The sequence below is a fragment of the Schistocerca piceifrons genome, chromosome 1, assembly GCF_021461385.2.
Source record: "Schistocerca piceifrons isolate TAMUIC-IGC-003096 chromosome 1, iqSchPice1.1, whole genome shotgun sequence".
NCBI lineage: Eukaryota > Metazoa > Arthropoda > Insecta > Orthoptera > Acrididae > Schistocerca > Schistocerca piceifrons.
The window spans coordinates 226,925,762-226,950,210 of record NC_060138.1 but is presented as its reverse complement, the minus strand read 5'-3'; the positions used below and the strand labels follow the sequence as shown (position 1 = coordinate 226,950,210).

Below are 24,449 nucleotides of genomic sequence, written 5' to 3'. Positions count from 1 at the left end.
GCAAAGCTGTTCCAATAGGTTCACATACCTAAAAATTCTCTGGGCGGTAGTTTGTTCTTTGAGTTGTTACGCCGAGGCGAGTTCCAGTCGCCAATCGAGATGTATAGGTAAGCTACGAAGCTTTTGTAGACGTAGGCTTCCTCGACCGTTGCCACAGTCAATAAAATTCTTCTGGGTTTGAGGCCGCATTGTCAACTATAAAATTCCAACGTTTCGGCGACTATTGCAAGACACCTTCATCAGAGTGTATTACAGTTAGCAATACCCCTTGAGAAAGGCGTCTTGCAACAGAAGCCGAAACGACGGGATTTTATAGTTGACAATGTGGCCTCAAGCCCAGAAGAATTTTACTGACTATGAAGCTTCTGTCGATTGCTAAAAGCTACTCAGACTCATCTAATTTACATGCCAGCGACAATCATTAAGAATAGCAAGAAGAGTTTCGAATCACAGACGGTCAGGAGCAACCACACGAACAATCTTGCTCCGCTACCACTAAGGACAAAGCAAGGGAAGAAGCTACTATGGAAATGCTAACAGGATCTGACCTGACCAAGGAATAACGATGGCGAGTAATAGCCGTTTTGAGTCAATTTTGGAATGTTTTCAGATCACGAGAAGAGACTGGTCAAGAAGCCAATTAACACTGAAGAACCAAACAAATTGGTACACCTACCTAATATTGTGTATGGGCCCTGAAAGTGCTGCAACACGACATGACATGCTCTCGACTAATGTCTGAAGTAGTGCTGGAGTGAACTGACACCATGAATCCTAAAGGGCCGTCCATAAATGCGCAAGAGTACGAGGGGGGTGGAGATCTCGTCTGAACAGCACGTTGCAAGGCTTCCCATATAAGCTCAATAATGTTCATTTTTGGGGAGTTTGGTGGCCAGCGGAAGTGTCTAAACTCAGAAGAGTGTTCCTGGAGCCACTCTGTAGCAATTTTGGAAGTGTGGGGTGTCACATTGTCCTGCTGGAATTGCCCAAGACCGTCGGAATGCCAAATGGACACGAATGGATGCAGGTGATCAGGCAGGATGCTTACGTACGTGTCACCTGTCAGAGTCGTATTTAGACGTGTGAGGGGTCCCATATCCCTCCACCAGCTTCAACAGTCCCCTGCTGACATGCAGCGTCTATGGATTCATGGTGTGGTCTCCATTCCCATGCACGTCCATCTGCTCGATACAATTTGAAACAGTGCAATGTCGGTGTTGACAGGTCCAGGCGAGGCATTAAGCTTTGTGTCGTGCAGTCATCAAGGATACACGAGTGGGCCTTCGGCTCCGAAAGCCCATATCGATGATGTTTCGGTGAATGGTTCGCACGCTGACACTTGTTGAAGCCCCAGCATTGATATCTGCAGCAATTTGCTGAAGAATTGCACTTTTGTCACATTGAACGATTCTCTTAAGTCGTCGTTGGTCCCGTTCTTGCAGTATCTTTTTCCGGCCGCAGCGATGTCGGAGATTTTATATTTTGCCGGATTCCTGAATTCACGGTACACTCGTGAAATGATCGTACGGGAAAATCCTCACTTCATCGCTACCTCGGAGATGCTGTGTCCCATCACTAGTGAGCCGATCGTAACACTACGTTCATTGTAGCAGCGGTAACCAATCTAACAACTGCGCCAGTTTCTTTGGCGCTTCAGCATAAAACACTATAGACACGGGGAATCATCTACCAATTATCAGGCGCTTATATAGAATGTTACCGAGTGAACGATAGATAATCCAGAGGGAAGTGGAGAAGATTTTGCAAGAGTCCTTGATCCTTGTTAATAAGAAGTCGTTCATGGCGTTTCTGAGTCTACTACTGACGAGTGAACATAATCATGAAGAAGGATGTCTATCCACTGCTGCACATTCATATTGATGACATCCTGAACTGCTTGAAAGGAGCAAAGTATTCCTGAAATACTCTTATGTAAATGCAGACGGACTATTGTCAAATCGTGGCAGACAAGGCTGACAGGCAAAAGACTACCTTCATAACTGCTGATGGTCTCTATGAATTCAGAGTTATGTTGTTTGGACTATGCAACGCTTCAGCCACCTTCGAACATAGGATGGACAACCTGCTTCGACACGGTAGATAAACGACGTGGCTTTACCATCTAGATGATGCTGTTTTTTGAAGACATTTTAAGAGCATCTAAGCCACGTGACAACTGCATTGAAGTGTGTTCAGACCGCAGGTCTTCACCTGAATGCAAAAACGTGCCCTCCATCACCCAACAAAAATGTTGCGGCACGGAGTCTGTCCTGATTAAAAAACATAATAATAAAAAATAAGAACAGTCACAGATTTTTCTATAAACCGACACATTCATACATGATGTGTGAAGGTTTCTCGGAATATGCTCATATCACAGAAAATTCAGAAAGGACTTCTGTACCAAGGCACGTCCATTACAAGAAATGCTGCATAGAGGCGCCAAATTTTCCTGGAATGAGGCACAAAAAAAACATTCCTTGGAGGCGATAACATCTTCTCCAGTCATAGCACTGTATGACGAGAATGCGGAGACCAGAATTCACACCGACGCTAGCGGTATTGAGGTAGGGTAGATCTGATACAAAATCAGGAAAGCGTGTGCCACCAGAGGACTCTCCACATCCGAGAAAAACACAAATGAGAAGGCGTCCATTGAAGTTGTTTGGGCTATCAGTAAATTCCGCCAAATCTATTTGGCAATCCAGTCTGACGGATCACCATTCTCTATGCTGGCTGACTAGTGTCAAAGATCCGTCAGGTTGACTGACGAGATGGGCACTGAGACTTCAGTATGACGTCACGGACACAAAAACAAGGACGTTGACCGCCTTTCAAGGAGAATTCTCAGTCATCATTGTACTAAGTGACATTGATGCTGAACAGAGGAAAGGTCCAGCATTGATAAAACCATAGAAGTATTGAAGATCGACGAACTGTCCAAAGGAGGATTCCAATTAAGCCGGCCGGTGTGGCCGAGTGGTTCCAGGCGCTTCAGTCTGAAACCGCTACGGTCACAGTTTCGAATACTGTCTCGGACATGGATTTGTGTGATGTCCTTATGTTAGTTAGGATTAAGTAGTTCTAAGTTCTAGGGGGCTGATGACCTTAGATGTTAAGTCCCATAGTGCTCAGAGCCATTTGAACCATTTGAATTCCAATTAATAAACGAAACATTGTGCAAGAGAAACTATGATCCGATGGTGAGGAAATGGTTGCTCGTCATCCTAGCTCATCTGCGGCTAGCGATCCCCGAGTATTTTCATGACGTTCCAACATTGGTCACCTGGGATTTGTGAAAACTTTAGACTGAATCAAACACAGGTAGCACTGGCCATGTCTCTACCATTCCGTAAGACAGTATGTGAGCCACATTAAGGAATGCCAAGAACGCCAAAGACGGATGCATGTGTCACAGTTACCTCTGCGGCACCTGGTATCAATTCCGACAGCAATGGCGCTATTCTACAGAATTTGAAATCGACGTCTTGGGGAGGTTCCTGGATTAGATAAGGGGCATTGATGGATAATAATCTGCACTGACTACCTCACCCACTATGCTGTCACCAAAGCCGTGCCGACTGCTTAAGCTCTGAAAACTGCGAAGTTCTTTGTAGAAGACATCAATTTCTAACTCCGATCATGGAAACATTTTACAGTCGAGACTAGTATCGGAGGTAATTTCACATTGTGGTATCTACCATAGGATGACAATTGCCTACAATCCACAGACGAATGGCCTCGTAAGACACTTTCATATGACATTGGCAGATATGCTCTCAACGTATGTCGATGTTGAACAGAAAGAGTGGGAAGCAATACTGCCCGTGGTGACCTTTGCATACAGCGCAGCGAACAAACACACTACAGGCTTCACATTGTTCTTCTCAACGGTCGCGAAGCCGCAGTGGATACACTTCATGCCTAAGGTTATTCCATTCCTTTCTGTTTTTGACAATGCTTCTCCAAAAAGCAAGCGTTCACAGGTCTTCTTTTCCTCCATCAGCGTATGTCTTCACATAGGTCTTCATTGTTCTTAGCAAATTATGACCATAGTTCGTTAAGAATTCTAACCACATGCCCAATACGCATTCCAGGAAACACCATTTTTACCTACCCAGCAATGTTAGGCTGCTTGTACATATAATTTAGCTCTGCATTGTCGAGAAATCTTCAGTAAACATATTCTCTTTCTCTAATCAGTGAACAGATTTTCCTTCTGACTTAATCTCAAAAGTGATGGACTGTTCTACATGGTGAACAAAATAAAACTTGGAAAATATTTAATGTGCCTTAAGACAGGTAACCCAACGTACATCATTCACCTCACAGGTTTTGTAAAAGGTGAATTGCCTATCTTAAGGTGCACGAAATATTTTCCAAGCCGGGTTTATTCTGCACACCTGTAGGTATCGATACTTTTGTGTTGCGTTTCTGACCTCCATAAAGAAAACAAAGAGTGCCAACGTCTTGTATAGTATTAAATGTGTTGAGCGTTCTGTATTTCATCGGGTGCTATTCAGTTAAAACCGCAGAGTGTTATTTTACTGACAACAAGCTGCCTCAATGAAGGGATCGTCGTGAAGGGGTGAACAGATCTCCGATTTCCAAGAGAACAGCTCCTTGACTTCTCTACTACAGGCCGGAGACAAGCTGTCGGTGGCTCCATTATGCTCTGAGTAACATTCACGTGTGCGTCCATGAGTCCAATGGAGCACGTGCAAGGCACCATGATGGCCAGGGGCTATCGTACACTGGTTGGTGACCACGTACACCCGTTCATGACGATCATTTTTCCCGACGCCAGTAGCGTTTTTCAACAAGATAATACGCCATGTTACAAGGTCAGCAGTGTGACAGAGTGGTTCGAGGAACTTGTCAGACCTGAACCCGATCGAACATATCTGGGATATGATTGAATGTGGCGTCAGAGCCCATCACCCCCCTCCCCAGAAGTACACTACTGACCATTAAAAGTGCTACACCACGAAGATGACGTGCTACAGACGCGAAATTCAATCGACAGGAAGAAGATGCTGTAAAATGCAAATGATTAGCTTTTCAGAGCGTTCACACGAGGTTGGCGGCGGTGGCGACACCTACAACGTGCTGATATGAGGAAAGTTTCCAACCGATTTCTCATACAGAAACAGCAATTGACCGGCGTTGCCTGGTGAAACGTTGTTGTGATGCCTCGTGTAAGGAGAAGAAATGCGTACCATCACGTTACCGACTTTGATAAAGGTAGAATTGTAGCCTATCGCGATTGCGGTTTATCGTATCGCGACATTGCTGCTCGCGCTGGTCGAGAACCAATGACTGTTAGCAGATTATGGAATCGGTGGGTTCACGAGGGTAATACGGAACGCCGTGCTGGACCCCAACGGCCTCTTATCACTAGCAGTCGAGATGACAGGCATCTTATCCGCATGGCTGTAACGGATCGTGCAGCCACGTCTCGATCCCTGAGTCAACAGATGGGAACGTGTGCAAAAGAACAATCATCTACACGAATAGTTCGACGACGTTTGCAGCAGCATGAACTATCAGCTCGGAGTCTATGGCTGCGGTTACACTTGACGCTGCGTCACAGACAGGGGCGCCTGCGATGGTGTACTCAACGACGAACCTGGTTGCACGATTGGCAAAACGGCCTTTTTTTCGGAAGAATCCAGGTTCTGTTTACAGCATCATGATGGTCGCATCCGTGTTTGGCGTCATCGCGGTGAACGCACATTGGAAGCGTGTATTCGTCATCGCCATACTGGCGTATCACCCGGCGTGATGGTATGAGCTGCCATTGGTTACACGTCTCGGTCACCTCTTGTTCGCATTGACGGCACTTCGAACAGTGAACGTTACATTTCGGATGTGTTACGACCTGTGGCTCTACCCTTCATTCGATCCCTGCGAAATCCTACATTTCTACATCTACATCTACATTTATACTCCGCAAGCCACCCAACGGTGTGTGGCGGAGGGCACTTTACGTGCCACTGTAATTACCTCCCTTTCCTGTTTCAGTCGCGTATGGTTCGCGGGAAGAACGACTGTCTGAAAGCCTCCGTGCGCGCTCTAATCTCTCTAATTTTACATTAGTGATCTCCTCGGGAGGTATAAGCAGGATAATGCACGACCGCATGTTGCAGGTCTTACACGGGCCATTCTGGATGGCGAAAATGTTCGACTGCTGCCCTGGCCAGCACATTCTCAAGATCTCTCACCAATTGAAAACGTCCGGTCAATGATGGCCGAGCAACTGGATCGTCACAATTCTGCAGTCACTACTCTTGATGAACTGCGGTATCGTGTTGAAGCTCCATGGGCAGCTGTACCTGTACACGCCATCCAAGCTCTGTTTGATTCAATGCCCAGACGTATCAAGGCCGTTATTACGGCCAGTTGAGGTTGTTCTGGGTACTGATTTCTCAGGATCTATGCACACAGTTTGCGTGAAAATGTAACCACATGTCAGGTTTGTCCAATGAATACCCGTTTATCATCTGCATTTCTTCTTGGTGTAGCAATTTTAATGGCCAGTAGTGTAGTTGTGTGTGCAGATGTGGTGCCAACTCCCTCCAGCGACCTACCAGCTGATCAATGTAGTGGTCTGACTTACAGTTAGCCGCTGACACCCGTTCAACAACGGCAGTAAGCGTAAGTACGAGAAGAGCGGCTGTTGGCACTCACCTCCAGCATGTTGTAGCGGTGTGTGTCGCACAGGTTGCGACAGCCGATCTCGCTGCTCATGTACCAGCCGTTGAAGGGCGCGCCCGTAAACTCGAGGCCTCCACAGTCGAACAGCATGTTGGATACGGCGGGCAGCACGTACCACTCCAGGCCCAGCTTCTCGAACCACTCGTACCTGCGGCACAAACGGTGAGTGAGATAGTGGAGAACACGGCAGTGAGCACAGCTTCCTGCCAAAGATAAAGATTTGCGATACTGTTGGGCCTCTGTCTTCTGGTGCAGTCGATGGTGATTCCTGTCACAAAGACGTTGATGCTAGCAGTAGATGACAATGACGGGGCGAATTTCTCCGAAATCATAATATTCACGGTACATACTTGACCATCTACATCTACATTTATACTCCGCAAGCCACCCAACGGTGTGTGGCGGAGGGCACTTTACGTGCCACTGTCATTACCTCCCTTTCCTGTTCCAGTCGCGTATGGTTCGCGGGAAGAACGACTGTCTGAAAGCCTCCGTGCGCGCTCTAATCTCTCTAATTTTACATTCGTATCTCCTCGGGAAGTATAAGTAGGGGGAAGCAATATATTCGATACCTCATCCAGAAACGCACCCTCTCGAAACCTGACGAGCAAGCTACTCCGCGATGCAGAGCGCCTCTCTTGCAGAGTCTGCCACTTGAGTTGATTAAACATCTCCGTAACGCTATCACGGTTACCAAATAACCCTGTGACGAAACGCGCCGCTCTTCTTTGGATCTTCTCCATCTCCTCCGTCAGACCGATCTGGTATGGATCCCACACTGATGAGCAATACTCAAGTATAGGTCGAACGAGTGTTTTGTAAGCCACCTCCTTTGTTGATGGACTACATTTTCTAAGCACTCTCCCAATGAATCTCAACCTGGTACCCGCCTTACCAACAATTAATTTTATATGATCATTCCACTTCAAATCGTTCCGCACGCATACTCCCAGATATTTTACAGAAGTAACTGCTACCAGTGATTGTTCCGCTATCATATAATCATACAATAAAGGATCCTTCTTTCTATGCATTCGCAATACACCAGACGTGGCGAAAGAGGTTCCCAAACATCTGTCAATGACAATCTTTGTACCAACCTCTCCAGTTTAGCGTAGCATTTTCACCCTATTTCCTCGCTTATCTGTTGGATGTATTCCACTCTCTACCTTCCTCTACTGTGGTTATCCTCTACAGCACTCTCTTGTACCACAGAAGTTATTCTCTGATGTCTTAACATATGTCTCATCAGTCTGTCCCTTCTTCTTGTCAGTGCTTTCCACATATTTCCTTCCATGCCGATTGTATCGGGAACCTCTTCATTTTTTATCAGTCCTCTTAATTTTCAACATCATTCTATAGCGCAAACACTTCGATTCTCTCATTTTTAGGTAACGCTGTGTTCGAAACGTACGCTCTCAGAAATTTCTTCTTCAGATTAAGGCCATATTTGGTACTAGCAGATTTGTTTTGACCAGGAATGCCTTCTTTGCTCGTTTTAATCTACTGGGTGATCAAAAAGTCAGTACAAATTTGAAAACTGAAGAAATCACGGAATAATGTAGAGAGGTACAAATCGACACACATGCTTGGAATGACATGGGGTTTTATTAGAACCAAAAAAATACAAACGTTCAAAAAATGTCCGACAGATGGCACTTCATCTGATCAGAATAGCAATAATCAGCATAACAAAGTTAGACAAAGCAAAGATAATGTTCTTTACAGGAAATGCTCAATATGTCCACCATCACTCCTCAACAATAGCTGTAGTCGAGGAATAATGTTGTGAACAGCACTGTAAATCATGTCCGGAGTTATGGTGAGGCATTGGCGTCGGATGTTGTCTTTCAGCATCCCTAGAGATGTCGGTCGATCACGATACACTTGCGACTTCAGGTAACCCCAAAGCCAAAAATCGCACGGACTGAGGTCTGGGGACCTGGGAGGCCAAGCATGACGAAAGTGGCGGCTGAGCACACGATCATCACCAAACGACGCGCGCAAGACATCTTTCACGCGTCTAGCAATATCGGGTGTTTTTTTTATTCTAATAAAACCCCATGTCTTTCCAAGCATGTTTGTCACTTTTTACCTCTCTATCTACATTATTCCGTGGTTTATTGAGTTTTCAAATTTATACTGACTTTTTGATCACCCGGTACTTAACTTCTTGTTTCATTTGTCGTGTGTTATTTTGCTTCCAAGGTAGCAGAATTGCTTAACTTCTTCTACTTCGTGGAGCCGGTTTTGACATCACGTTTACTGCCAAATTCGTTTTTGTTAATTCTCGTTACCTTCGTCTTTCTTTGGGTTATTCTCAGTCCATATTCCGTATTCATTAAACAGTTCATTCGACTGAACAAGTTCCTTCATTACTGTTCACTTTCACTCAGGATAATTTTATCAGTGAATCCTATCAGCGAATCCTATCCTTCAGCCTGAATTTTAATCCCATTGTGGAATATTTCTTTTATTTTCTCCATTGCTTCCTCAAAGTACAGCTTGTACTGTAGGGGCTGAAGACTACACCCCTGTCTTACACCCTATTTTAATCCGAGCTCTTACATCTTAGTCTTCCATTCCTACTGTCCACCGAGCGAGGTGGCGCAGTGGTTAGCACACTGGACTCGCATTCGGGAGGACGACGGTTCAATCCCGTCTCCGGCCATCCTGATTTAGGTTTTCCGTGATTTCCCTAAATCGTTTCAGGCAAATGCCGGGATGGTTCCTTTGAAAGGGCACGGCCGATTTCCTTCCCAATCCTTCCCTAACCCGAGCTTGCGCTCCGTCTCTAATGACCTCGTTGTCGACGGGACGTTAAACACTAACCACCACCACCATCTTACTGTCCGTTCTTAGTTCTTGCAGATATTGTACATTACCGGTCTTTCTATATAGATTACACATATTTTTCTCAGAATTTCTAACATATTTCATCATTTTACATGGTCAAACGCTTTTTCCAGGTCGAAAACTCCTTATAAAGCGTCTTGATTTTTCTTAGGTCTTGCTTCGCTGTCAGGTTTTACGTCAGAACAGCCTCTCTGTTGCTCTTATCTTCCCGAAAGCCAAACTGATCGTCGTCTAACACATCGTGAATTTTTTACCATTCTTCTGTGTATTTCTCTCGGCAGCAACATAAATGAATGAGTCGTAGGCTGATAGCTCTCGAAATTATTTTCACTCGGTATCTTCGGGATTCTATAGACGATATTTTTCTGAAAGTCTAACAGTATGTCTCCACTTACATAGATTCTACACACTAACTTGTATAGTCACTTCGTTGCTACATCACTCAATGGTTTTAGAAATTCCGAAAGAACATTATCAACTCCTTCTGCCTCATTTAATCGCAAGTCTCCCAAGCTCCATTAAACTCTGACTCTGATACTCGATAAGCTATGTCTTCCATATAGTCTTCGATTTCTTCCTCAGTCACGTCGACAGATAATTATTCCACCCCTCGTAGAGTCTTTCAATGTACTCCTTGCAACTATCCGCTCTCTCTTCTGTGCTTAACAGTGGAATTCACATTATGCTATTTATGTTGACACCCTTCCTTTTAATTTAATCGAAGGTTGATCTTTTCTGTATGGTGAATCAGTCCCCCAAACGATGATTTATTTTTCTGTTTCTAACAAGGATCTACCCGCGATCAGATGGGCTAATACCCCGTAAACTGCCTATCTTGCACTCGAGTGACAGTACAAGATGTAACGACGGATTTGAAGGTCAGCTCGGAAGTATCCCAAGACAGTGAAGTGCATGGCAGAGGGTAATTAGCATGGTACGACACGTTAGGGTTTGTTCCTTTTACAATCATTGATGGAGCGAGGGGAAAAATAGCTTAAATGCCTCTGCGTAATATAATTAGTGTGATCTTATATTTGCGGCCTCTACGGGAGTGACGTAGAAGGATCTGCTATAAATTCCTAGATTCCTCAGTTAATACCGATTCTTGAAACTCTGTGAATAGACTTTCGCTACATAGCTGGAGGTCTGTCTTCAAACGTCTGCCGAACGAGGTCCCTGAGTGTCTACAAACCTATGTCGATTCTTTCTGTCCTTCTTTGTGTTGGTCCTATTTAGTATGGCACCACATGCTTGAGCGATGTTTCAGGTTGGGTCTTGTAAGCGATCTTCTTTGTATCCTCTGAATGTTTCGCGACGGAAGTATTGGATAAAACTTTCTCGGTTTTCAACCCGAGTGAGTCGAGATGAAGGACTCAGGCTTTCGACAGCTGTTGCCGCCATCGTCTTCCGGTAGAAAGCTTGAGAGTTATATCTCAACTGAGGTGACATGGAAATGGAGAACATTTTATCTGCTCTCCTTTGTAGACTGATTGCATTTTGCCAGGTTGCTACCAGTGAACTGAAGTTGTTATCCGAGCATGTGTGATCTTTCGCTACAGAATGTTACACTCAGGTATTTGCACGAATTACTAATTCTGCAGTTCTATGATACTGTGTTTTCTTCAGTTTGTAGAAGTAGGAAGTTTTACACTCCTCGATCTTTAACCTTCACAATACCAAGGGTTGCGGGGGGGGGGGGGGGGGGGGGGGAAGGGGGAAGGGAGATTCTTATGCCTACCTCTTGAAAAATACTGTACTCCCGCCAGTTAGTTTAAAAAAATTATTATTTTCAATATTTTCAATGAATTATTCTGCCAGATATTTTAATTTTTCAGTTAAATTTAACATATAAATTTAAATCATGTACTTGGTGTTACTTTCCACAAAGAATATAATTGCAACATTCTCAGTTTGAGGAGCTCACTTGTATATCAGTGTCTCATTAAAAAGTATGTTGTGAGTAAAAGTCAACACCAGTTAACGAAATTTGCATTGTTTATATTTTTTGTGATGGGCATGAAGTACCTCAAGCCTGCTAGTAATCGTTGCTGAAATTGCTTTGCTATTTCTAAAAGGCGCTAAAAAATCTTCTGGTTCAAGGCCCTATTTATACATCAGTACCGCGTTAAAAGGTATAATGTTAATATAAATCATTAACAATTAAAGAATTTTATAAAACTTTTTAGAGTGGACGCAAAGTACACTCTTCTCCCGTTGGTAAGCCGCGTTACAGAAAATGCGCTGGTATTGCTAGAATTAAAGCAATTTGTCGTCTCTGTACCTTTGAAACCTTATCAAGATGTGGCTCAGTATTTATGCAGCATCCTTCCTACAGTGTTTCATTATAAATACTCGTAAATGTGTGTTACGTTTAATAATCTGTGCCGTGTCATTATCATACATCAGAAGAGGCAGAGTCTCAAGTCACTTCCCTGGACCACGTCTTAAATGACGTGGACGAGACACGTTCCGAAAGTATGTTGCGTCACTTTCCTGAAAGGGAAGATGGTACACCAGGTGAAACAAACAAACGTCATTTGAATCTACAAGCGTTGCTGGTTCAACGATGAAAGAGACGTCAGCAGAGGAGGAATGAGGCATGTGTAGAGCGCCGAAGAAGAGAGATTAGCAGCACATCACCATGTCCAAGGTTGTTCGAGCATACGTACATTACTATGGCAGACGGACGTGTACTGACAACGTGGTCGTGGATGGAAATGCGTGCTGTTATCCGGTATGAATGGGCACATAGGACTAGTGTGTCTGTGATTCGTGAACATCTACAGACCGTGTTTAGTGATGAGGTCGTGTCTCGTCAAGTGGATGGGTGAGATTGTACCACACAGACTGCAGCCTCGATATTGCCCCATTGGACTTCCATCTGTTACCTGCATTGAAAACGGTTCTCTCGTGACGTCACTTCCAAACCAGTGTTGAGGTAGAGCAGGCAGTGCGACAATTCTTTGAATCGCAGGGCAGAGAGTTTTACCAGAGTAGTTTATTCAAACTGATTGCACATTACGACAAATGTCTCAATGCCAGGGGTGGTGGTGGTGGTTAGTGTTTAATGTCCCGTCGACAACGAGGTCATTAGAGACGGAGCGCAAGCTCGGGTTAGGGAAGGATTGGGAAGGAAATCGGCCGTGCCCTTTCAAAGGAACCATCCCGGCATTGGCCTGAAACGATTTAGGGAAATCACGGAAAACCTAAATCAGGATGGCTGGAGACGGGATTGAACCGTCGTCCTCCCGAATGCGAGTCCAGTGTGCCAACCACTGCGCCACCTCGCTCGGTAATGCCAGGGGTGAGACGACGTCGAAAACTAGTGCGAGATGTATGGCTCAGGGTGCTATGGTGTTTTTTTGCAATAAAGTTTCTGTGTGAAAAACAATGACGAAATTTACTTTCGGAACGTCCCTCGTACATTTGTTGGTGACTTTCCATCCTAGATAACATGCTGCATTGCCCTACGAGGTAATACTTCATCTAGTGATAAATTTCATTTGGTGCCCCATATGATTGTAATTTCGTTAGCGAAAGTGTATGTATGGTACGGAGTCAAATGCTTTTCTGAAGTCAACGAATACAACATCTGCCCTGCGATGCGTGGCTTTCAGGGTGCTGTGTGACGAAAGGAGAACTTCGGTTCTCCATGACGGATCTTTTAATAAAGAAACACGAGATACTTACGTGGGGTGGCTGAGCGGGATGCGCATCACCAGCTCTGGCGGGATGTCGAAGCAGTCCGGGTCGTGTCCGTTGGCCGACAGCACCAGCGGCAAGATGTCGAACTTCGTGCGCGCGCTCTTCCAGCCCAGCTTCAGACACAGCTGTGGACAAAAGATAAGCCGATTATTAACGGCAAGAGCAAGCTGTGCTGAACAATCTCTTCCACCAAGGGGGCGAACTTACGATACATCGTGGACATATCGTGTCATAGGACCGAGAGATACGGGACAGTCGTTAACACACTGGACTCACATTCGGGAGGTCTGGGCTACCGTTCCACGTCCAGCAATGCACATTTAGACAAAATTAAAATACGGGGGCGTACTGAAATATAGTGCCTCCAAATTTTTTCTTAGAAAATTGTTAAATAAAACTAATTTTATTAAGATTGGACGGCATCCTTTAAGTTTCGGAAACAGATGAAAATCAGATGGGACCAAGTCGGGGCTGTAAGAGGGGTGATCGATGACAGTGTACCAAAGGCGTTGGATTGTTGCAAAAAATGCCTCTAAGCACTATGGGAGTTAACATCTGAGGTCATCAGTCCCCTAGAACTTAGAGCTACTTAAACCCAACTAACCTAAGGGCATCACACACATCCATGCCCGAGGCAGGATTCGAAACTGCGACCGTAGCAGCAGTGATGTTCCGGACTGAAGTGCCTAGGACTGCTCGGCTACAGCGGCTGGCTTGCAGACATCACAGCACTCGTGTGTGGTCTGACGTTGTCATCTGAAGGAGAGGGTACTGAATGTGTGGACGAACTCTTTGAATTCGTCCTTTCAGTTTTCTGAGGGTCCCACAGTCCCTTGAAGAGTTTATGGTGGTGCCTTTGGGCATGAATTCTCTTACGCTGTCGCCAAGGTAGCCCCTGCGGGCCGGCAACACATCTAACACGACACAGGACCGAGGTTGTCTATGCCCAAAGGCGTAAGCAATGGTAAAAATCGGCTGTTTTGGAAACAGACATTCCGTGTACTACTTACTGCAGAGGGAGTTCGAGATGGCCTGCAGGAAGTATTAGTACACCAACATCTGATTGGCTGGCCAATACTATTTAAAGGCTAGAACCAGTACCAGACGTCAGTTCACGCCGAATACCGACCTCAAGGACGTCTACACGGAAAACTTCGTCTTCGTCATCGAAATAGGACTTGGAATTAAGTGTATGTGTGTTACAAAGGACTCTTGTTAAAAAATTAGAAGTTATCTTTTGTTGCCTTTAGTAGGAAATTCTTACTGGCTTTGTGATTGTGACTTTTCGTTTTTATTCGGTCATTTCCATGTAGATTCACGTAAATAAAAGTTGTGTTGTAAAAAACGTTCGAAATGTCAGTTACAACAAATTCCAAACGCCCCACATCTTGAACATCCCAGAATACTTTGAGCATGAATTTACTTGCTGATGACATGATGTGGAACTCTTCTGACCTCGCTGATCCTTTGTGGCGGGCCTCCATTGATCTTTACCTGTTTCTGAGATCAAAATGGTGAATCCAGCTTTGATTACCTGTCACAGTGTTGTTTAGGAATCTATCATCCTCATGCTCAAAAAGGGATATAAGATGTCGATACCAGGCCACAGGCGTCTCAAAGGTGGCGATGGAATTGCAAGTTTCCAGCAGATCGCGATAGTGGTCGTTCGGGATCCAGCGGACCCCATGGTGCACACCCGCTGAGCCACGCCTCCAGCGGCAATGGACAATCAGCGTCCGTTGCCGCCGCAATATAGGACGGCCGGAGGCAGCCACACGGCCTAATCGTACTCTGTTTCTTGCCTCATTATTTGTAATGAGTTGATTCAAATGGCTCTGAGTACTATGGGACTTAACTTCTGAGGTCATCAGTCCCCTAGAACTTAGTACTATTTAAACCTAACTAACCTAAGGACATTACACACATCCAAGCCCGAGGCAGGATTCGAACCTGCGACCGTAGCTGTCGCGCGGTTCCAGACTGTAGCGCCTAGAACAGCTCGGCCACGCCGGCCAGAATTTGCAATGAGTCTTTGTGCGCTTGGAGAAAGCTACCAGTTAAGTAAAGCTTTTGTTTATTGCATTTGCTTGTCCGCTCATCGTTTCTGATCCTGTCTGGTCTTCCTACGACGACAACTGGTGAACCACTCTGTAGCCCACCTCGCCTTAACAGTGTGTACGATGTCGGCCGCTCCGCAAAAACCAAATAAATTGTTGACAGATATCCAGTGTCCTCTCTTAAACGTCAGAAGTGAGCATTCGAGGCACCCGCAGTGCACCCAGTATGGCAATTCTGCATTGACGGCCTGTACACGCTCTCGTTATATGCCACACTTACTTGTGAGCTGTGTCTGTGTTATCTGACGATTTTCTCAGCCCGATTCCGATGAGTCTCGTAGCAAACGAACGCCACATACTAGCGAAGGCGATACAATCACCACCGCAGTGCACAACTTTCATTCCTTTATGCATTTCAATTGGAGTCACGTTTTCTGCGGTTAGAAACTCGATTACAGCACGCTGTTTCTCACGCCATGTTACACGCTACAATTCGGAGCCCTCTAGCGGCAGGTGGTTGCAACTTGCATCAGTGGAGCGGGAAAGTCGACCGAGTAATATGCATGACATCCAATACCTCAACTGATATTAAGAACAGAATAAAAAATTTGGAGGCATTACTTTTAAGCATGCTCACATAAATATCGTACAGCATTGACAGTATTAGAAAATGAGTTGGGCAAGGATGTTCCCTATCTTAATATTTATTCAATGAGTTCATTGAGGGTGGCCGAGCGGTTCTAGGCGCTTCAGTCTGGAAACGTGCTGTTGCTGCGCTCGCAGGTTCGAATCCTGCCTCGGGCATGGATGTGTGTGATGTCCTTAGGTTAGTTAGTTTTAAGTAGTTCTAAGTTCTAGGGGACTAATGAGCTCAGATGTTAAGTCCCACAGTGCTCAGAGCCATTTGAACCATTTTTTGAACCTGTCAGACACTCTCAGTCTATAGAAGCTAAAAGTGAACAAATGGAAAACAAAAGCAGTGGTAATACGGGAAAATGTGGGAGCAATTAGAACCAATACGACGTCAGATGACGTCAGAACGTGTCAGGTGAAACAATTTATTTTTCTCGATAGTACCAGGGCGTACTCAGAAGTAATGCCGCCGAATTTTTTATGTGAAAACTCTTAAAGCCTTTTAAATAAAAGAAACGTTATTAAGATTCTACATCTGTATTATTCACGTCTACAAATTTATTTCACAATGCTGTCACCCTCGCAGTCTACCAACGAGAGACCTGTTTGTTGATACCGTGACTGTAGAATATTTGACTTTGTTGAAGGAGCGTCAACCTCACTTCTGCTTGCACCGCTTCATCGGTGTGAAGTTTTGGGTACAGACGAAAATCGAATGGGGCCAAGTCGGGACTGTCTGGAGGGTGATCGTGACAGTGAACTCAAAGCGTCAGATGCTTGCAGGTGTCGCAGCGCTCGTGTGCGGACTGGCGTTGTCGTGCTGAACGAGAGGGCGCTCCATGTGTGGACAGCTTTTCGAATTCGACACTCGGATATAGCACTCTGTTTCTCAAGCACCAATATTTTTACGTTACACACACCCATGTTACACGCTAAAATTTGGAGCCCTTTAGCGGCAGAGGGCTAAAAATATGTAGAATGTTAATACTCTTTGTTTTATTTAAAAGTATTTATGAGTTTTCCCACAAAAATTCGGAGGCGTTACTTTTCAGCATGCTCTAGTATGATAACAGAGACAATAGATGCTTAAGGGACGTGAAGGATTGAATGCTTTAGCGACAACGAAAAACTTTTTACCTGGGAGACATGTGCATATAAACTTTAGAAAACTTTTGCAAAATGATATGTATGTAAGATACTGTTTTATGGAAGTGAAAGTAGGACTAGTAAATTGGGAAATAATCTACTTGACGCTACTGAAATCTGGATATGGTGGAAAAATGACAAGAATAATCTGGACAGAAAGGGGAACCAAAGGGAGAATATAATTGAAGGAAACGGATAAACGAAGAGAGAAGATAATTAAAGGAAGGAGATCAACGAAGAAATAGAATGAGATTTTCACTCTGCAGCGGAGTGTGCGCTGATATGAAACTTCCTGGCAGATTAAAACTGTGTGCCCGACCGAGACTCGAACTCGGGACCTTTGCGTTTCGCGGGCAAGTGCTCTACCATTTTTTTTTTTTTTTTTTTTTACTACGCTCGCTACCGCTTTTTTTTTTTTTTTTTTTGGGGGGAGGGGGGACCGGTAGGGGCTCGGGGGGCAAAGTGGGCAGGGGTCGAAACCTGAGGCCTGGCCACAGTGTCCCCCGCACCACCACCGAGCCTGTGGTGCTTAGGGAAGTGGGAGAAACAGGAATCAACAGTAGTGGAAGGCGTTGTTATTTATTTATTTGCATGTGTTTTTGTAATATTCACTAATAGCATGAAATTATGGGAACACATATGCGAAAGATAAAAGAAATATAAATTCTAGGTAAAGAAAAAGAAAGGAAAAAGGAAAAGCAAAAAGAAATAAAATCCGCGCAATCTGCTACGCGCTCTCCCATCCGCGGAGGTCAGAAGTAGAATAGATCGTAGGCGGTTGAAACCCAGACACCGCCGGGGGAGAAGGGGTGGGTGCCCTCTGTGCCAGGCACCCCCCAACTCAGTGGAGGTCTAACAAGGACCGCTCGAAGATAGTTAGCAAATAATGTTCGGTAACGTGGCGTGTTTTCGAGAGCTGCATGGGCTGTTCGTAAATAGGTCCAGAAGTCGAGGCGGGATTTAGGTCCCTCATTAAAGAGATAAGCGACCGCCCACCCTTTGACCCACGTAATAGCATGACATTTGGCGGCGGGAAAATGTCGGTCCTCCGGGTATAGAAACATTCGAGGCTCGACTGTGTCTGGTGGCACCCGGAGATAGCAGGCAATGATTTGCTGCACGAAGCGCCATACATCTTGCGATGAGGCGCATGTCAGGCGGTGTTCATCAGTGTCCAGTTGCTGGCAAAGGAGACAAAGAGGGGATTCTGACAAGCCAATGTTGTGCAGGCGCTGCTTCGTGGCAAATTTCCTGTTGACTATGTGATACCACAGCGCCCGGACGTTCGTAGGGAGGAAGGGCTGGTGGACGGTAGTCCACACTATGGGCCACTGGATGGAGGGGTGTTTGGTCTCCATCACATTCCGGGGAACACAGCGCAGCAACAGGCTGTAAAAATCCTTTTAGTCCTAGGTGGGCGTGTATCTGGAAGACTGGTATGTATATAACTGTAGTCGACGAAAAAGGTCGAAAGATGGGACAAATGAGGCACGATATGGCCGACAGACACTGGTGGTGAGGTGGAAGCTGGTAGGAGGACCTCAAGCAAGCTGCGTGTTAGAGATGTACCCTGGCCCATCCACTGTTTTCTCATGGTACTCATGTACAAGGCTGCAGATCGCATACGGACATTGACGAGCCCAACGCCACCATACCGTGTGGGCAGGGTAAGTGTCTCATAACGGACTTTAAACATTGAACCAGCCGTGAGGTAATAGCCAAAAGCCGCCTGAAGGTTGCGCCCAATTGCAGTTGGCAGAGGGAGAACTTGCGCGATGTGAACCAATTTTGATGCCACATAAAGATTAATAAACGCAACCCTTTGAAGTGTGTCCTGGCGGCGCAAGAGGTTCTGGCGGACGTCGTTGCGGATGACGTGTAACAGGCGACGGAAATTCGTTGCCGCCGTGCGTGTGACCGTGGGGGTAAAGGTAATGCCCAGGTACCGGAAAGTCCGCACAAGCGGCAGTGGTGCCACTTCACCCTCCTGGAGGCCTCGTCCAATGTGCATTGCAGAAGATTTGGCGACATTCATGGCACTGCCAGCGGCAGCCCCATAACGGGTAATCAAGTCGAGGACATCCCGAATCTCAGAGCCGGAGCGAATGAGGAGGAGGAGGTCATCAGCATATGCCCGACAGCGAAAAGTGTGTTGGCGTAGGGTGAGGCCAGAAAGCTTGGTCGTCAAGCCCCCAATAAGGGGCTCAAGGGCAATAGCATACAGGAGGGTAGAGAGGGGGCACCCCTGCCGTACCGAACGGCAGATAGGTACCGGCCCTGATATACGTCCATTGACTTGGACACGTGAACTGGCACTGTCGTAAAGACGCCGCATGACGTCGAGAAACGGAGGGGGGATGCCCATTCGGGCTGCCACCGAAAACAGGAAACGATGACGCACTTTATCGAAGGCGCTGTCGATGTCTATAGCGACGACCGCTGCCCGGAGCCTGCAGGCCGCCGCTATCGCAATTAAGTCGCGGCATTCCCCTGTGGCAGTCTGCATGTTAATCTGTCCGCCAGGCGTCGTTTGTTCTGGCGAGAGGATATGAGGGAGCGTAGTTCGGAGCCGCATTGCCAGTAAGCGCGCGAAAATCTTGTAATCGGCATTGAGGAGGGTGAGCGGTCTGTAACTCGTGACCATCGAACCACGGGCTGGTTTGTGGACTGGTATAATGATGCCCTCAGTAAAGGCGGGTGGGATTGCTTGGTCAGATGTTATCAGTTCTTGATACATAGTCGTCCACCGTGGGGCCATGAGGTCCCGAAAGGTACGGTAAAACTCAATCGGTAAGCCGTCAATGCCGGGCGATCTGTTGACTGCACCTTTGGCGATTGTGTTGTTGACTTCGTCTAGCGTGACCGCCACTGTCAAAGCATCCGCCTCCGTGTGGGGGAGGGTGCGCGTGACGTAATTCAAAATGGAGTCGTCTGCTGCAGTTTCAGAGTCGTCATCACTATAAGTACGACGGTAGTGCTCGACGAATGCGCGGACGATGTCATTCTGAGTGGTCACCTGCGTTCCATGAGGCGTTGTCAAAGTGCTGATGATCTGCCGACGACGCCTTCGGTTGTCGGACACTATATCATGCATGGATGGAATTTCTAAATCCGCGTGATCGTGGCGCCGCGTCCGTATCACGACCCCTTGCAATTTCCGGCGTGCCAGCGCAAGTATCTTCGCCTTAGTTCTTTGCCTTTCCAACTGGTTGTCCGGGGTTGGCGGTTGAGCATCCAGATCTCGGAGAATCGCGTAATAGAAGTCAACAGTGGTGCGATGCCAGTCGGCCATGTCCTTCCCGTATCTCATCAGTGTCCTCCGGATCGCCGGCTTGGCGCAGTCCAACCACCATGTCAATGTCGAGCGGTAGCGGGGAAGGCGTCGTTCGCAGGCTGTCCACGTGTCAGTGACTTGTTGGCGACACGCCTGGTCATGCAAGTGTGAGGTATTGAGTTTCCATGGCGCACGGCTGCGCCATACTGATTGCGGCGGAAGGAGGACCGTACAGATGTAAGCGCAATGGTCGGAAAAGGCCAGCGGCCAGCGTTCGGCGCCCCGTATCGCAGATCTAAGAGTTTGTGAGACGTATATCCTGTCTAGTCGGCTTGCGGAGTGACTTGTAAGAAAGGTATGGCCAGAAAGGTCGCCGTGTTGTACTTCCCAGGTATCGTGAAGCAGGAGGTCTCGCATCACTATACGTAGCTCCTGGCATGTAGTATAGTGGGGGATCTGATCTTTAGGATGCAGAACGCTGTTAAAGTCACCTCCTAGTAGGCAATGGTCATAACGCCCTAAAAACAGGGGAGCGATTTCCTCGGAATAAAACTGGGCTCTTTCATGCCGTCGTTCGGTGCCTGAGGGAGCGTAGACATTAATGATGCGTGTCCCCATGGCAGTGAGTGCCATGCCCCGAGCTGATGGAAGGAAGGCGACATCGGTCACAGAAATCCCGTGGCGGACGTAGATGGCCACCCCGCGGCCCATAGGATCACTCGCGGAGGCGTGGGCGGTATAGCCATTAATATCCGGGAGACTAGCCAAGTGAACTTCCTGCAGAAGGGCGAAATCAATATCCGAAGCCCAGAACATCTCCTGCATAAGGCGGATTTTCACCCTGGAACGGATGTTGTTGGTGTTGATGGTTGCTATCCGGTAGGCCTGGTGTCGGATTGCTGGTGGCTGGTCCACTCCGCTGTCCGCGCAAGGGTGTGGGCGTCGCAGCGGAACGTTATCCCGCTGGGCCGCAGGGGAGTCTGGGGAGAGTATGATTAGTGGTGCGGCCGTGACGGCGCAGGGTCCCGTAACGGCTCCTGCTCCGTGACCTCCTCCTCGTGCCACGCCGTGGAAGCGGAAACTGGTGTATCGTCCATTTTGTCTTCAGAAGATGTTGTAATTGTGCGTGGTGTCGTGTCGCCTGTGAGACGTTCATGATTTAGTTCAGCGTCAGCACGGGGCGCAGGCACACCGATAGATGTCTCCGCGCTCATGACGTCTTCGTCAGCAGTAGCGGGTTCTGAGGCTTCGTGCTGGTCGACGGGTACGTCCTCCTCGACTTGTAACGTCTCCTCTTGGCCGGAAACGGTGCGACGTCTTCGCTTGCGACGTTTCGGGGAACGTTGTTTCCTTGTGCGACCCTCCGTGTCCGACGACGGAAGGGAGTCACGTCGTTCTGGCAGAAAGGCCGCTGTAGGAACGATGAGCGAGTCGATCTCCATCGTGTTTCCGAGATCAGGGTCAGCGTCTGGTTGCGTCGGCATCTTCGGAGCGGCGTCAATGGCCGGCCGAGGCGGCAGGTCGTCCGAGGCGCTCTCCGTCAGTGTCTGGTCGGGCTCGTTGGTGGCGTCGTTTGTGGTGACCGGGCGACGTTGCAAAGTGGTAGGAGAAGCCAGAGCAGCGGCATAGGTCACCGGTAGCACTGTAGGTTACGACGTGGGTGGTTTTTCGGCAGCTGGAAGTTGCGTAATACGCCGTTGTAGGCATTCGGATCTAAGGTGGCCTTCTTTGCCGCACCCGGAACAGATCCGAGGCTGGCCATCGTATATAATTATGGCACGGCATCCGCCGATCTGTAAGTAGGACGGGACGTGGCTTCGGAAATCTATGGTGACCTGTCGGACCCCGTTTAGGACAGGATACGTCCGAAACTGTGTCCACTTCTCCGCAGTGTGGCCGTGGACTGTGCCGTATGGGCGTAGTGCCGCGACGACTTCCTCAGCTGGAAGTTCGAATGGCAATTCGAAAATGCGTATCGTTCGCATACCTAAGCCTGCGTGGTCGACGGTTACCTCTCCCACATTGCCATCAGCGTGACAGAAGCGGAGCCCCTGTTTGGTCTCACGTAGTATGCGTTCGCACGCCGCGTCGTTAATGATTTTCACATAGACCGTGCTGCTCACGATGGACAAATGTATGCCTATAATATCGGTCGCCGGGATCTTCACTTCCTCTCGCAGAAAACGCTCCACCTCAAGTGCTTTGGGTCGGGCATAATCGTTGCAGAAAGTAAATCGGAGTGTTGATTTACGGTAACGGTTCGCCATGGATCGTACAAGGTAAGCCGGCACTTAAGCAACGGCCGTCGGAAAGTAAACAAGGCGAGCTCGCGCGCCACACGAAGTCAACACGTACGCGTCCGCTCTGTTGCCCTGCCGAAGGCAGACTGTGCTTTGAGCTACCGAAGCACGACTCACGCCCGGTCCTCACAGCTTTACTTCTGCCAGTATCTCGTCTCCTACCTTCCAAACTTTACAGAAGCTCCGCAATATCCTTTCTTTCAGGAGTGCTAGTTCTGCAAGGTTCGCAGGAGAGCTTCTGTAAAGTTTGGAAGGTAGGAGACGAGATACTGGCAGAAGTAAAGCTGTGAGGACCGGGCGTGAGTCGTGCTTCGGTAGCTCGGATGGTAGAGCACTTGCCCGCGAAAGGCAAAGGTCCCGAGTTCGAGTCTCGGTCGGGCACACAGTTTTAATCTGCCAGGAAGTTTCAACGAAGAAATAGTTTGGACAAGAAGAGAATAGAAGCTTTCGAAATGTGGTGCTACAGAAGAATGCTGAAGATTAGATGGGTAGATCACATAACTAATGAGGAGGTATTGAATAGGATTGGGGAGAAGAGAAGTTTGTGGCACAACTTGACTAGAAGAAGGGATCGGTTGGTAGGACATCTTCTAAGGCATTAAGGGATCACCAATTTAGTATTGGAGGGCAGCGTGGAGGGTAAAAATGGTAGAGGGAGACCAAGAGATGAATACACTAAGCAGATTCAAAAGGATGTAGGTTGCAGTAGGTACTGGGAGATGAAGAATCTTGCACAGGATAGAGTAGCATGGAGAGCTGCATCAAACCAGTCTCGGGACTGAAGACCACAACAACAACAACATCAACGAAGAGATACGATAATTTAAGGAAATGAAAACGAGGAAAGTAAAATTTGTTATATATCTCATCAGACACAACAACTTCATCATTGATATTCTTAAAGGTAAAGTGCTGGGAGAGAAAGAAAGAGTATGACCTAAGGTGAAGGACATGGAAGAGCCGGCTGGAGTGGCCGAGCGGTGCTAGGCGCTGCAGTCTGGAACCGCGCGACCGCTACGGTCGCAGGTTCGAATCCTGCCTGGGGCATGGATTTGTGTGATGTCCTTAGGTCAGTTAGGTTTAAGTAGTTCTAAGTTCTAGGGGACTGATGACCTCAGAAGTTAAGTCCCATAGTGCTCAGAGCCATTTGAACCATTTGACATGGAAGACATCGAAATGATGATAAGGTGTTTCAGTTACATGGGACAGCCAATGACAGAAGATTGGTTGGTTGGTTGATTTGGGAGGAAGGTACCAAACAGCATGGTCATCGGTCCCATCGGATTAGGGAAGGATGGGGAAAGAAGTCAGCCGTGCCCTTTCAAAGCAACCATCCCGGTATTTGGCTGAAGCGATTTAGGGGAACCACGGCAACCTTAATCAGGATGGCCAGACGTCGGTTTGAAACGTCCCCAACCCCCGAATGCGAGTTGTTCAGTGTGCTAACCACTGCACCACCTCGCTCGGTACGACAGATTAGAGTGGTTGCATCTTCAAGGCATCAGCCGTTAATATATGTATGTATGTATGTATGGCATTGTTGGTTGGAAAATCCCATGGATGTGTTCAGCCGTTAAGCGGGTGGTCTTCCTAAGTGCACATTGGCCCCTTTTCTTGTGGATGTTTGAGAGTTGTATCGAATGCGTATTTTTTTAGTGTAGATGAGTATAACGGATGTGTTATGTTTGTGTCGCTCGATGATGATGATAGAAGGGAGGGTGTGAAATCCAGTGGCGGCAGGTTGCCAACTTCTTTAGAATA

General features: G+C 47.1%; 1 protein-coding gene across 1 annotated transcript in view; it reads right to left on the bottom strand.

Annotated features, from left to right (window-relative positions):
- Positions 1–24,449, bottom strand: part of LOC124790129 (nitric oxide synthase, salivary gland-like) — a 705,692-nt gene that overhangs the window by 175,048 nt on the left and 506,195 nt on the right. Inside the window, 2 exon segments of the mRNA XM_047257705.1 lie at positions 6,691–6,865; positions 13,264–13,403. Coding sequence (XP_047113661.1) covers positions 6,691–6,865; positions 13,264–13,403 — 315 coding nt within the window.